Source organism: Camellia sinensis, chromosome 3, assembly GCF_055761805.1.
Source record: "Camellia sinensis isolate YWXY chromosome 3, ASM5576180v1, whole genome shotgun sequence".
NCBI classification, from domain to species: Eukaryota; Viridiplantae; Streptophyta; class Magnoliopsida; order Ericales; family Theaceae; genus Camellia; species Camellia sinensis.
This window is the reverse complement of record NC_138963.1, coordinates 107,847,440-107,862,731: the sequence shown is the minus strand read 5'-3', so window position 1 is coordinate 107,862,731 and position 15,292 is coordinate 107,847,440. Positions and strand designations below refer to the sequence as shown.

Below are 15,292 nucleotides of genomic sequence, written 5' to 3'. Positions count from 1 at the left end.
AGGGCTCGCAGCCGCGACTCTGAGACTTCTGAACAAGCACAACATGCAATATCACCGAGTGCTCAACTGGTGATGTCTGAGTCTTAAGGTCGGTCAAAAATGGGGTGTCTACAGAAGGTATAGTCGCAAAAAGGAAAGTAGCTTCAAATCAAAAATTTCGGGTACCTCATGAAGCCTTTTGGAAAGGCGAGGAGTGGAAGGATTGGCATCAGAAGTCCTCTTGTGAGCCATCTTCTTAAGGCGGGTCGTCCGAGGACCAGAGGCCTTATTCAAAGGGACTGGCTCCGGAGAAGTAATTGCCAAGCTAGAAGCAGATGCCCGAGTAGAAGGGTCAGTTGGAGCAGATGAGGTGAAGAAACTCTCGTACATGTGGTCAGATTTTCGGCTCTCGGGTAGCCGAAGAGAAGAATCCTTCTTATAAATCGGCGGAGGCAAACATACGGTCGGTCTGCTCTGGACAAATGCAATAAACGCATCGATATTATTCTGCCAATACCGCCTGAAAGAGGAGGTGAAACCCCCTACTCGACTCAAGCCTGGCATCGTCAAAGAGTCGGATATGGGAAACACGGTGTGTACAAGCCCGCGACTGAAGCGCCCGTAGCTCGCTGAAAATGATAATAAAGGAGGTGCTGGCCCCGGGGCACATTGATCAAACCCGAATTGATATGCTACGCGGTCAGGCCTATGAACGGCACTATCAACGCCTTCCTCATGCCATACCGGTAATGAACTCGGACGGATCATAATCAGCATATCAACAAAGGGTGCAGGGATGTTCTTCGGCAAAGGAAAGGACACCGAGCGGGAGGAACCATGATAGATAAGCGGTGTGGCCACACCCATAGGCGGGCATACATATGGCCGTGCCACAAAGCGTCGGGGATCATCCACTAGAGTATTCAAGGATAAGGTGGAAATGGTACGTGACCAACATGTAATCAACGGCTGGCAAGACTTCGCTTTCCCAAATGTCCGAGACCCATCAGTATCGAGCACGGGGATGCCATCTTTATCCACTATCTCCCGAAAAACCTCCGCCTCGAATACAGTCGGAGCAGGGGCAAATTTTGGGAACCTCTCGAAGAAGAAACAAAGCAGGAACTGGCTGTGAATAAAGGAGACAGGCTCATATCGACCCACGGAGCGAATCATATCTCGATGTAGTAGATCCAGCCGATAATAGAGATTCCCAAGAAATAGGGGAGCCAAAGGGATCCGATCTCCTCTGAAGAGCCTGACTGCCAAGGGGAAGACAAAAGGATTGAGGGAATCCGGAGGCGTGCTCGGAAGAATGAAGAATGAAAGGAAGCAAGCCAGAAATCCCAAGAAATAGAGCCTGGAGTCATACATCGGACCGACCTCATACTCCCGAGAGTTAGGGTCAGCATCTCTGGCCAAGGGCTGAAGATCTTTGAAGAAGTGGCAGATCCATGCAGTATAGGAGGCACGGTCCGTCCTTACTCGACTAGTCCTCCTCGCTGAACCATCAAAAACGGAACTCCACCAACCACAAGTTTGAAGATTTAGCTTCAGAGATTGGATCAAAGAATCATCTTCGGGGGGTGTCTGCTCAGGGTCGAAGGCATCAGGGCCGGTCACTTCCAGACGCAGCAACATGAACACATCCTCAAGGGTGGGCCCCATCTCGTGCTGGCCAAGTATAAAGGTGTGTGTCTCGGTGCTCCACCGAAGAGCCATGGCTTCCAAGCTAGCATTGTTGCGACGGATGGATAGGGATCGAGATATTTTCACTGGGATCAATAGGCGGGCCTCTTGAAGCCGCTGACAGAAGCTCTTGTCCGAGAGAACATCATCGACCCACTCCTGCCAACCAAAAGGAGGGTTTGAGAAGGCCTTGAACTGAGGATAACAGTATGGAAAGTCCCCCCGCTCAATCCGAAAGCGTAGCACCGAGGAAGGAGAAATGAGGGCCTCGTGTCCAGAGTCAGTGTCCTCAGTGAGACATAATGGAGCCCCCTTCGGAGATAGAAGAGAAGTGGTGGAGGTAGCCGCCCGCCAGAAGGGGTCCTTCCGACCAAAATAAGGAGATTTCCTCCACTCAGATGCCGGAGGTACATCCCTCTCTTTCATGAGAGCCGGTTCTGATGACCCCGGAGCTACGGGTTTCTTTTGAGAAGACATATGGCTGAAATAACCGGTATAAATATTAAAGAGTTGACCGTATTAAAATTCAGAATATTGTTACATGCAACATGATGGGTTTATCAACAAATTCAACTTCGGACGTCATCAACAATTCATTTTTTCGGATATTCTTCAAGCTCAACAAATTTTAATACCAATGGGTGCATCATCAACATATAGATTTTCGTCTTCTATCATCAATAAGAGGTGCAATGTCATAGGTCGCTTCATGATGAAGTTCAATCGGGTCAATTTCTTAAAGTCACTATGTTCCATATTAAAGGTCTAATTTATACGGGGCTCAAAATTTGGACAGAGTGAAGTTCAATAGTAAATTTTAGGCCCGAGATCCGAAGTATATTACATTGCTTATCAGTAGCAAGGTTCAATGGATCATTATGCAAATTACAAGAATGTCATTTCCAAAGTCCATATTCATAAGTCCAGGGTTTTCTCTCTCCATGTCAAAAATGGAGCTCAAATACTAGTCAACAAGTTATATTCGGCCTTTCCTCGGTGATAAAGTTCAACAAATTATGTTCAAGCCAAGCACCTCAATAAGGTTTCAAGTGCTAGTGCATGTTTCCATATGGCCAAAATCACGGTGTTTGAGCTAAAAAAAATATCATTGGGATTGCCACAAAAATTGAGTCCATATTCAGATTCAGTTTTTATTTATTTATTTTATTTTTATTTTCATCAGATTGCTTGAGCCCTCTACATTGCCACAAAAATATATTTATATATATTTAAATATATTTATATTCGGAAGAGGGGGTCGAATGTCATACTTACAAATTTGGGCAGTTAGGGAGGTGAAGTCCGAAGCCGATACTGGAAATTTAAGCTGAAATCAGAGAGGCTTTACAGACTGTAATCAACAAGACTGGGCTAGGCTTGGGCAAGACCACACATGTTGCGTTGAGAGGGCGAACGTGCGTGGTCAACGTCGGATAAGCTGAAGCCAGAAGCAGCGATGTGGAGCTAGGTCGGGCAAGACCACACACGTTGCGTTGAGAGGGCGAACGTGCGTGGTTGACGTCGGATAAGCTGAAGCCGGAAGCAACGATTGATTGTGCACAAGCCAAGGCTAATGTGGGTAATCCGAGTTCTAAACAAAAATATATATATATATATATATATATGATAATCTATATATATATATATATTTGCCCAAAGTTTGTCAAGCAACAAAGTAAAAAAAAAAAAAAAAAAAAAAAAAAAAAAAAAAAAAAACTGAAGCAGTCTTGTAGATTGATTAAATCTACATCAGTAGGATTAAAGCAAATACCAGCGCAGAGAACCAGCACCATGGGCAGTAAAGCAAACACCAAAGCTTTTAAAAAAAAAATAATAATAATAATAAAAAAAAAAATAAATAAATAAAGAAGAGAACCAGCGACAGTATGGGCAGTGGGCGAGAAAGGCTACGGACAGACCCACGCCGCGTTGAGGGGACGGCGTGGTCGTTACTGGTCGGTTACAGTTGACAGGTGCAATGGCGGTGTAGGAGCTGCGCATGAGATAGATGAGGCCACGCACAGAGCAGCGCCATGGTGGGTTCTTGCATAAGCCGACAACGGCACTTAGAGGGTTGAGACAACGAGTGATACACAAGCAGTGATGGACTTCAGCGGCTATAGGAGCGAAACCAAGATCCGGCGTGCCCGAATCTCTGAGCTCGCTAGGCTGAAGTGAAGCACCGATGGTGGAGCTGCAAGGGAGAGAAGCCAACGGACAGCAGCGCCGGGCAGTCGAGGTCGGTAGTAGCGGTGGCGTCGGCGCTGGTCAGTCGAGGCCTGCAATGGCAGTGACGTCGTAGAGGAGTCGGCGTCGGTATGTCGGTGGCGTCGGAGTGTCTTCAGTGACGATGGCAGAGACGAAGACTGGAGATGCAATGGAGGTCAGTGAGCAGATTGTTCTTGAAGAAAAAGCTGGGTTGGTCTTGTTCAAGAAGAAGAAAAGCTGGGTTAAAGAAAGAAAGAAAGAGGAAGGTTGATTGATTTCGGTGGCTCATCGAAAAGAAAAGTTTGTGAGATTTAGGGTTTTGAGCCATCTCTTTAAATAGAATAAAAAAAAGGTGTGATATATGGAATTCCTATTTCCAAGCAGATTGTTCTGAATGTATATATGCATATATATAAGAGGCCAACCTATTTCCAAGCCCAAAAAGAAAATTTTTTGATTTCTTATCTTAATTCTTATTTCTTTTACTTGGAGTAAAAAAAAAAAAAAGGTTTTGTATTCTTCAATACTTGGAGAAGTGAAAATGTAATTATCAATATTCTAAGTAAAAAAAAAAAAAAAAAAAAAAAAAAAAAAAAAAAAAAAAAAAAAAAAAGTACAAAAAAATAAAATTTTTGCTTGTCAATTTTTTCTGTAAATTGAAGTGCGTCATCAACTTTATCCATAAGCTCTGTCGTGACAACATGTTTTTTTTTTTTTTTTTTTTTTTTTTTTTTTTTTTTTGGGAACGTGATGCGAAACAGGGTCGAAGAAATGACAGTATGCATGTCTGAGAAATTTAAAATTTCTCATACACGCAAGGGGCAAATGTAAGAGGGGCTAATTTGAGCCCACTAAATTATTTAGGCCCAATAGCCCAAGATTAGTGGGCCCGAATTTATCGCAAGTCCAAGAATCGGTGGGCCCAGATTTATCGCCATCAAACGGATTGAATCGCTCTAAGCCTCGAAAGGGTTCGGATCCACGAACCTAGAGACTTACTCAGGCCCGGACTCCAAAGGGTATTAGGCAAGCCTAGAGATCCGAGGCATTCGGACTCGAAAGGGTTCGGATCCATGAACCTAGAGGTCCGAAATACTTGGCTTCGAACGGATTCAGACGCAATCTAGAAATCGCTCCGTTAATGAGTCCCAGAACACTTGCGGGCTCGGAGCTTTCCGGGATCTACGCACCAGAACCATGGGCGTAATGGAGTTCGAACAAAGGACCCGATCCCGAGGACGGTGAGTGGAGATAAATTCACTCTTCGGTTAAACTAGCCTATACCCGGGTCGAGGTGGCACGACCCCGGGGGGGTCCATGAGACTCGGCAATATTTTGCGGCAGGACGTCCTCTGGGACTACCCCTGACCCTTTGGGATGATTGGGGATCATTGGTTAGGTGTGGCTAAGAAGAAGGGTTCGCCGAGGGATTGATCTCCTCTTCGGGGTTTTCTCATCCTCGGAGAAGTCACCTCCTCGGAGAGGTCACCTCCTCGGACAAGGTGGTTAGAGAGAATATCCCCCATGTGCCTTGCACATGGGCTCCATCCTACATCATGAGGTGCTTATAAATAGCACCCACCCATAGCTTTACAAGGGATGAATTTTTTGGAGATTTTTTTAACTCTTGGGAAAGAACTAATTTCCCATCTCCATTATCAACCTTGAGAGTGAAAGTGGGAGATCCATGGGAGAGCCTTGCCATTATTCTATTCTCTAGCCATTTTGCCTTCTTCTTCACCCAATCTCTTATCTCCATCATCTCCTTTACTTTTGTGTTCTTGAGTTGAGACCATTGAAGAATCTAAGCCTCTCATCATATTCTAGAGAATTCGAAGTTGTTCTTCAAGGATCTTCGAAGATTTTCGAATTTTCCAACTCTTTTCTTGAACCCTCTCCTACATCATGGACAAGTTCAACCTGAATTTCATGACTGCAAATGTTCTTACAGTAAAACACCACAACCACCACCATAAAGATTACTTCAGATTAGAGTGATCAAATATTCAAATAGAAGATGAGCAAAACAGTGGTGAAATAATCATGCAAGGAAGTGAACCAGAGAAAGGATCCTCTATAGTAATATTTTGGGTAACTTACTAATACAATTATTAAGATTTGTTTAAAATACAAATTGCATACAGTTGTTCTGGAAATTACATCTCACCCATTCAAATTTCTAATCGCATAAAAATTGGCCCATTATTAATAAATCATCAAATAATTAACAATTTTTAACGATATCAGAGATATATTTCAATTAACATTTCATGTAATTTTATTATTTTATAAGAGAGTAGTTAGGAATTTTTTTTTGTTGTTGTCAAATCTGCTAAATAAAAAAATTTGAGAGAATATTTATAATTTCTAAAATGATAAGGAATAATCTGTATTTTAAATAAATTTCAAAGGTATATTTATAATTTATCCTAATTTTTTCTAAAGTGATTCTAGAGTATTTTTTTTTTGTTTGATTGTTGTGGGTTTATTTAACTATTGTACATTTAGTTTTTGTAAAATTAAATTTTAGTTATTCAAATGATTACTTCAAAAACAATGAAGACTCTTGTTTTAGAAACTAACCTAGCATCGAGTTGAATGGTAGCCAAAGTGCAAAAGTCTTATTTAAATAAACGATTCAATTGTTTAGTTATAATCTAATTTTATTAACAAATTAACATTCTAAAAATCTTGGCAAAAAAGAAAAAGAAAAAGATTATTAATCCAAAATTGAGTAGTAATTAAAAATCTAAATCAAAACATCTTTAAAATCGAAAATCAAAACCAAATTATGTGGTTTTTACCAGTCCACATTGTTGTCTTGGTTTTTTTGTCCACATTACTTTTGAAATGTATAGTTGATAATCTCTTTTCAAATTGTAACCTATAGACATACTATTTTAATTTTTCCTTCACACAAGAATAAACTCGTACGATTATCAAAAAGATTGGAAAAAAAAAAAAACTCATCAGAAACACAATTTGCACATCAACCCGGTATGGTTTGGGATCGATTAGAGAATTTAAGGTGTAGCTTAACATGGTAAGTTGCATAATCCTGACCCGTCTGCGAAAAAACAGCTAGTCCCCTGGCAAAGGCAAAAGAGCCTGTTCCACCAACCACAGTGAGTTCTCTTCTATCCTTCTTTCCACCAAAATTCTTGGCCTCAACACTAACACTCCCTGAATACTCATGACTATCAAATGTAAGGTAAATAATATTGAACGCTGAGCGCGCAAAATTTTGGATCGGAATTATGAAGCCTCGAGCTGTTCCAACAACCTTGGAAGTGTTCTCAGGTCCCTCAGTGAGCGTTCGATGGAAAACGAATGCCCCATCACTTGATGGCGCCACCGGTTGCAGATTAGGGTTGGGGTTAGTTACTTGTGATTGTTGAATGTATAAAGATAGAGCTAGGGTAGGCCTGTTGTTGGGGTGGTTCTTTGTAGGATTTCTATGGGTTACTGGTGAGAACAAGGCTAGGAGGATGACTGTTAATATGGCTAAAGAGACTGCAATGCAGAATATGATTCTGGGTAGCATAATGTTGTTGTTGTGAGATGTTTTGAAATGTTTGGTGCAATATTGGGTGGTTCTTGGAAGAACATTTTCTTTCTTATAAACAGTTTATTTTCTAAGTGGTGTTGTTCATCAATTGAAGTTTGGCAACCTAATCCACTATTTGTTCCCTGACCTAAACCTTTATACATATATATATTTTATTTGGTGGTGAATAATGAGATACTAATTTTTTTTTTTTTTTTTTTGATTAAAAAAAAAACACTCTGTGAGGATATCATAACATCTGCAGGTCTTGACCTTGGAGTAACCGGTTAATGGTCAGATTTAACTCAATCCAAAAGAAAGGATTCATTACCGGGGTAAGGGGGAAATGCACCAACCCCTAGCACAGGAGACTGAGCATGCGCGGAGTACAATACCGTCAGTTTTACCAAATAAATGGACCGCTAATCGTGTCTCTAAAAGTCGACTCCTGCTCACCTATGTAGAAGGCCAACGCCTTTCCAAGACCCCATCCCCATCCCCTCCCCCACCCCCAGTGGTTATAACGAGATATTGATTGATGTTGGGACAATTGCATATCAGTGTGGGATAATCTAATAAAATTATACTACACGCACATAGGAATCTATTTGATGCAAGATTGACACACTTGAAAAAATTTAAAATAATAAAAATTATACTACATATGGTAATGTCGCCCTATCTTATTTTTTCTCACATGAGTACAGTTTAATCTAAGATAATTATTTAGTGGTCGAAAAATTTATTGATGAGATAGTCCTAACATATCTTTGTTATGTAGTTGATAGACAAAAATTAACCTTCTAGTATATTTGTTAGTGTTCTTATTGTTTAATTTAATATTGAAATTAAATAATTGTTTAGTCCAACTCTAAGGAGTCCAGATCCTCGGCCGTACAAGCCTGCCGCCATCCTTGTGGCAACCCCAAAACGACGTCGTTTTGGGGGAAATTTCAATTTAAAAAAAAAAAATGCAGAACAGAAACTAGAGGACAGAGGAGGAGAATAAGGAAGGAAGAAAGAAGAAGAAGCAGCCGTGGCGGCCCCAGATCCGGCCGGACCAGGCGAACAAAGTGAACAAGGATAAAAGCATGGACGAGCACACGACGGCGGCAGAGATCGGCAACGCAAATGCTGATCCGACATCCATGCTGGGCGCTGCTGCGGGAGCCTCTTATGCAGATGCAGTAGCGGAGAAGAGTGGGACATTGCAGACCGGTTATATATATATATATATATAGAGAGAGAGAGAGAGAGAGAGCGATGGTTTGTAGAGAGAGAAAAACCCGAATCTGGGGCCACCACGGTTGCTCCTTCTCCTCTCTCCTTCTCCCTTCTTCCTTCTTCCTTCCTTCTTCTCCTCCTCTGTCCTCTGGTTTCTGTTCTGCATTTTTTTTTTAAAAAAAATTGAAATTTCCCCCAAAACGACGTCGTTTTGGGGGTGCTGCAAGGATGGCGCTAGGCTTGTGCGGCCGAGAATTCGGACTCAACTCTAAGTAGGACAACACTAATTTCAAAAAATTTCAAGTCTGTACTTGACACTTATATAATGAAATCTATATTTAGGGGTTGTTTGGAAGTCCTAAATTAATATATTTTTTGACTTTTTACGAAAAAATGTAAAATATGGTTGAATTTAAAGTGATGTGATAGAGAGATGATGTAACTTAAATAAGATAATTGTAACCTAATCAAAATACAACTTCGAATAAATCAAAATTATACATTTTTTTAAAATACAACTTCGAATACCAAAATTAAATACCTAAAATTACTCATAAAAGAGGGAGGTGTTTTGACAGATCGTCATTGACTCATCAAAATTAGAGAAAACTCCAGCTGAAAAACAATCCAACCTCCAAGAACAAACCCAAAACAAATAAATAAAATAAGAAAATGAAACATAAATTTGTTTATTTGGCAATTACCTAGCTTCTTCAAAGCTCACTTTAAATGGTTTTGACAGCTCTTTCTTTCTTTTTTTTTAAGATCGTTTTTGACAGCTCATTGAAATCCAAGACAAACCTCTGAATATTGATGAATTTGGGGAAGCAGAGCTTTGATAATAAAGACATTCCAAGCACAAAAACGAAAAGGGGCACCACTTAAACTGGCTTTTGATTTCATTTCCAATCAAAAGCTGTGAATTCTTCAAACACCCCCCCCCCCCCTCTCCCCCCCCCCCAAAAAAAAAAAAAAAGTGGATAAATTTACCTTAAATAGATAAATTTAATTGCAAACAGAGAATTTTCGAACTAAAATTATCTATTTGTTGGTTGTGATAGAGGTGGCAGTTGTGTTTGATGATGGTGGACATCCACTGACAAAGTCTTTACTTTTATTAAACCAAATAGACAAAATGATAGAACAGTGGAACATAAAAAGGTTTTTTCAGAACTCCTCTAGAATTTATTTTGTTTTTGTTTTGCTTAAATTACATTGAGAAATGGCTAATTTAGTTATTTTGAAATGGACCATCATTTTGCATACGTATACTGGTATTCAAAGAAGAAAACAAAGCCCCAAAAACAACTCACTAGAGAGACTGCTCTCTGGTCTCTGGTATTCGAAGAAGAAAGCAAAACCCAAAAAACAACTTGCTAGAGAGACTGCCCTGGAGATGCAAGTAGATAGAACAGAGTTGGGATACAAATAACCTGCCTATTTATAAATTTGGGTATGTAAATGTCATAATGTAAAGGGTTAATATGAGAAGTTTGTTATAATTTATCAGGATAGTATTGGGAACAAACCAGTCATAGGCCAAAATTGAAGTAAAGCTATGTAGAATTTCTAGTGAACATTGTCACAGAATGGCTTGTCTAAACCAAAACAAACATGTCCTATTATTATTCCTGAAAAACCGATTGTGGGGTACAATGTAGTGAACTCCGTTTGCCATGCTACTAAATTGCCACAATTACTGTTACATAATTACAGACTAAATTGTTGTGACGTCAAGCAGCAAATCGAGCAAGCTTTCTGCATTTGGCCTTTCATCTGGTGAGAGGGCAATACAACCTAAAGCAATTCTAAGAACTGAAAGCATTTGATCATGAACACCTCTTGATGCATCACTTAATAGTCTACAATCAAGAATTTCTTTCCACTTGTTGTGATGGATCAACTGAGTCTGAGTCAGTACCCATTTAGCTAACTCAGTCCCTTCACTTATAGCAGGCCTGCCGGTTAATAATTCTAGCATCACGATTCCGAAACTGTAAACATTCCCTGATGGAGTCACCCTCATTGTGTATGCATATTCTGCAAGTAACAAAAAGGTTCCCATCACAATAAGTTCAGAATTTTTATGCATATCATTTCATTTTGTTTATGAAAAGAGAAGTACAATTTGATCACTAATAACAGTAATATTTACTTGAACTAAAGATAGTTAAAAAAGAGCAGATTACCTGGAGGGATGTACCCAAGTGAACCAGCAACAACTGAGATTGTCCCCATGGTTTTTGAAGGATTGATCAGCTTACTAAGATCAAAATCTCCAATCAAAGGCTTCGAAAGTGATTCCATCAGGATACTTTTTGTCGAAAGATGGAGGAGAATTATGGGTCCAGTCAAGGTGGAGCACCCATGTAGGAAAGCCAGACCTCTAGCAACCCCGACAGCTATACTGTAACGCTCTTCCCATTTCAGGACAGTATGACTGTTTGTATGAAGAAGGTCAAAGAGGGTTCCATGTTGAGGATTTTCGTAAACAACATATGCGCTACTAGCTGTTAAAGTATAAGCTAGAGGGATCATGATATTTGAATTGCTTAGCTTACCTAAAACCATTAGCTCTTGAACAAACCTCTCAGGGTTAAGCAATTGGAATGCCTTACAGCTCCAATTTAGCTTCTTGATGCAATAACTCATCCCACAAGGCATGACAGCCTTGTAGTAGGTGCAGAACTCACTCTTCAGCATCATGTTAACAGGTTTGGAAACTGCCTCCATGGCATTGGATAAGTTAAGCTTTGATTTGTGGATGCTATTATCAGTTATACAATGACCTTTGACACTATAAAACTGTATTAAGAATCGTTCAAAACCCATTAACATGTCCACAAAAGCCATGATATCTAAACCACCATTTCCTCGTCTGGAAATTATTACAACAATAATTGTTACTAACACAAAGCCCAAGGCACTGCCAGCAGCAAACGAAAGGACTCCCACATCCATTGTCTTTCTCTGTTTCGGAGATAATGAGGGAGAGTTTGAATTTGTAGTGTTAATGAGACCCTTGTTTCCACTTACATCAACGGTAACGAATAGAAGGAACTTGGGAATCACTCCAGAGAGCAGATTGTTGGAAAGCACCAATTGTGTCAAGCTTGTCATTTCAACCAGAAAATCTGGAATCTGACCAGAAAATTTGTTGTTGGAAAGATCCAACACATCCAATCCGATCAATTTTGATATCGTTCTAGGTATAGGCCCTTCAAAGAGATTGCTGCTTAAATTTAGAGCAATCTGCAAAGTCAGTGGCATCAACGGAATTGTCCCACTGAGTTTGTTGTTCCCTAGTTGGAGTTCTATAAGGAAATTCAAGTTACCAATCGAAACAGGTATTGAACCGCTGAGATTGTTGCATCGTAAATCCAAGTTGGTAAGAGCTTGCAAGCTTGAAATTGATGGTGGTATCGAACCGTACAGCGAATTCCAGCTGATATTCAGTTTCTGCAATGTTTGTAATTGGGTAATTTGAATTGGGATTTCTCCAAACAAATTGTTGAATTGAAGCTTCAATTCCTGAAGTTTGCTCAGAACACCCAACTGTACCGGCAAAACACCAGTGAGGTGGTTGTTAGCAAGATTCAGCAGTGCTAAATTCTTGCACGAACTCAATTCAGGAGGTATTGGTCCACTCAAACTATTGTTATCCAACTCCAAATAGGTCAGTGTTTGAAGGCTTCCAAAAGATGAAGATGGGATTGTCCCATTCAATTGATTGTTTCCTAATCTCAGCCTCACCAAGGTTGGAGACATATTTGCAGGTATTGACCCACTTAATGAATTATAAGATAAATCGAGACTCAGCAAATTTGATTGGGATAAAAGGTCTCCAGGAATTGACCCATTTAACTTATTATAACTAAGGTCTAAATTCTTGAGATATTTTGTAATTCCAACTGGAATAACACCAGAAAAAGAATTCTGGTTGGCCGCGAATCGCCATAGTTTTTGGATAGTTGAAAGGAATTTTGGGATTCCACCACTCAAATTATTAGAAGATAGAATCAAAAGTTGCAGATTGTGAAGCTCTCTAAATCTACCAGGGATAGACCCATAAATGTTATTTACACTAAGGTCAATTGCAGTCAAATGAGAATAATTTGCAATTGCTTCTGGGAATTTACCTTCAAAGCGATTGGAAGAAAGCCCAAGCTCCTCCAAAACCATGGATTTTCCAAGGTTGATAGGAACAGAGCCAATGAACTGGTTGAAGCCAAGGTTCAGACTTTTGAGACCAACCATCCCATCAAGCTGTAAATCAATGCTTCCACCCAATGAATTGTGAGACAAGTCCAAGGACTCCAACTTAGCAAAACCATTAAAAGTGGGTAAAGGGCCAGACAATTTGCTCCTACTGATATTCAACTGTTTCAACCCAGTAATCTTTCCGCAACCAGTCATGAACCCATCTGGGATTGAGCTCAAGTGATTGTTGGAGAGATCAACAGCCTCCAAGGTATCAATCTGGCAAAGAGAAACAAGAAAATCGGAGGAAGTGATGGAGAAAAAAGGGAGAGAGAGATTGGTGATGGCAGAATTGTTGGAAGTGCATGTAACACCCTTCCATGAACATGCATTTGGGTCTTTGGTGACATTCCATGGGGAAGGTGGAGAAAACTGGCTGTTGGGGAGAAGAAGACCATAGAGCTGGTTCATGGTGGTTCTCTGGTTTGGAGACAACTCAGAGAACACCAACTGGAGGGAGAAGAAGAAGAAGAAGAAGAAGAAGAAGAGGAGGAGAGAAGTGGTGTGTCCATTTCTCATTTTAGCTTGTGTTTTGTTTGTTCCATGCATGTATAGATGTTTGGGTGAGGATCCTCTAGAGTTCCTTCTCTAGAGTGATCTCCTGGAGTGATCCATCGGAAGGCTGAGATTCTCCCTCACAAAAACGACATCGTTTTTGTGTGTAATTTGAGAAAAAAAAAAAAAAAAAAGTTTCAGATTTCAAAACAAAGAGAAGGGTTGAGAAAAGAGAGAGAGAGAAGGGCTGAGAGAAGGAGAGAATAGGAGAACGTCGTCGGCATGCCTCCGCCGCTGCCGCGGAGATCTAGAAGACTTTTTGTCCCTGCCTTCGTCTTCGATCTGGAAGACTTTCTGTCCAACACACCACAGATTCATCGCCGATCTCCATGTTCGTCGATCTCCATCGTCTTTGATTCTGTCTTGAAGAAACTAAATGATGCTTGTGTTGATTTAATCTTCTTTTTTTATTTATGTAGATCTCACATATCAAAATCCATTTTCATTTGATTCAATTTGTAAATATACATATATATATATATATATATATACATGGAGTCTGTACATATATACATATATTCGTATAGGTTTGTCTTGATTGTGCAGAGAATGCAAGAGCACTTGAAAAAATTGAAGGATGCTTGTGTTGATTTAATCTTCTTCATTTTCATTTGATTCAAAACAAAAGTGGGTTTGGTCATCTTCTGGGATCTAACTGTTTGGGGCAAGGAAAAGAAGAAGAGAACAGAGGCTAACATATGTTTGTTGCTGTGTTTTTTTTCATGTTTTTAAATATCAAAACGACGTCGTTTTCTATTCCCTTTATATCAACCATTGGATCTAACTCTAGGAGATCACTCTAGAGAAGAAACTCTAGAGGATCCTCACGCTAGATGGATGTTTTGTAGTAAGTTTATTTATAATGAAGAAGGTTAGAGATTTTAAATATTTTATTAATATTTTTATTAAATGTTTATATGAGATATTTGATAAAAATATTAATAAAATATTTAATATTTTTAATATTATTCATTTATAATTTTATGTAGTGTAGGATTTAAATCACAATATTATATTGTGATCTATATTCAGTATAAAAATAGACCAAATAATTAAATTTGTTGTTTATTCCTAGACCTTAAGAGCATATCAAACAACTCCCCTATCCTAAATGTTTAACTACTAATTTAAAAAACAACAATGATTCATCTCCCTTTTCATCCACCCCGTTTTCTAGTGATAGGAAAGAGGGTGTGTCGTTGCAGCTTATTTATGGGACTTTGAGCACATCGCCGGCAATAATTTATTACTTTTTCTTCAAAATTTATGTAAAGTGTATTTTTAATTTCAGAAAATCATTTTTTCAAGTACTTTCTTCAATAATAGTCTATATTCTTTCTTTATTTCATATAAATATTATTTTATATTTATTTTTCAACTAAATTTAACTTTAAAAAAAATTGATATGAAAATTACATTTAAAAGTAAGAAGAGAAGAAAGAAATTAATTTTATGTTTTTAAAGGATGACTAGTGACTCTCCAAATATACAGAGTCATTTTTAGGCTCTTTTTTAATAAAAAAAATTAAGTATCTTTAGAGTGGCTGTTGTTGGAGATGGGTTTTAATGCTTGGGACCCCTTTTGGGGGTCACCCCCTCACCCCCTTTGCCACGTGACGGGTGGTGATTGGAGGAGCAGGAAAAAAAAGAAAAAGAAAAAGAAAATGTAACCAATGAGAGAAAGAGGGGGTCAAAGGGGGTGGGTGGAAAAGGGGGATGAATCATTGTTGTTATTTTAATTTATTTAAGCTATTTTTTCTTATACACTATAAGTAAAAATTACATCCAAAACTTTGATAATAAAAGTCCAACATAAAAAGCATAAATAAT

General features: G+C 39.2%; 2 protein-coding genes across 2 annotated transcripts; both read right to left on the bottom strand.

The window, feature by feature from the left end:
- Positions 1-6,672: 6,672 nt before the first annotated feature.
- LOC145821094 (Disease resistance-responsive (dirigent-like protein) family protein) lies at positions 6,673-7,489 on the bottom strand. Its single transcript, XM_082917681.1, has one exon. The coding sequence runs from the start codon at positions 7,418-7,420 to the stop codon at positions 6,866-6,868; it is 555 nt and encodes a 184-aa protein (XP_082773807.1). The 5' UTR covers positions 7,421-7,489; the 3' UTR covers positions 6,673-6,865.
- Positions 7,490-10,002: 2,513 nt separating this feature from the next.
- LOC114290678 (uncharacterized) lies at positions 10,003-13,431 on the bottom strand. Its single transcript, XM_028234622.2, has 2 exons — positions 10,837-13,431; positions 10,003-10,687 (listed from the first exon to the last, which is right to left on the bottom strand). The coding sequence occupies exons 1-2, from the start codon at positions 13,424-13,426 to the stop codon at positions 10,365-10,367; spliced, it is 2,913 nt and encodes a 970-aa protein (XP_028090423.2). The 5' UTR covers positions 13,427-13,431; the 3' UTR covers positions 10,003-10,364.
- Between the last annotated feature and the right edge of the window lie 1,861 nt (positions 13,432-15,292).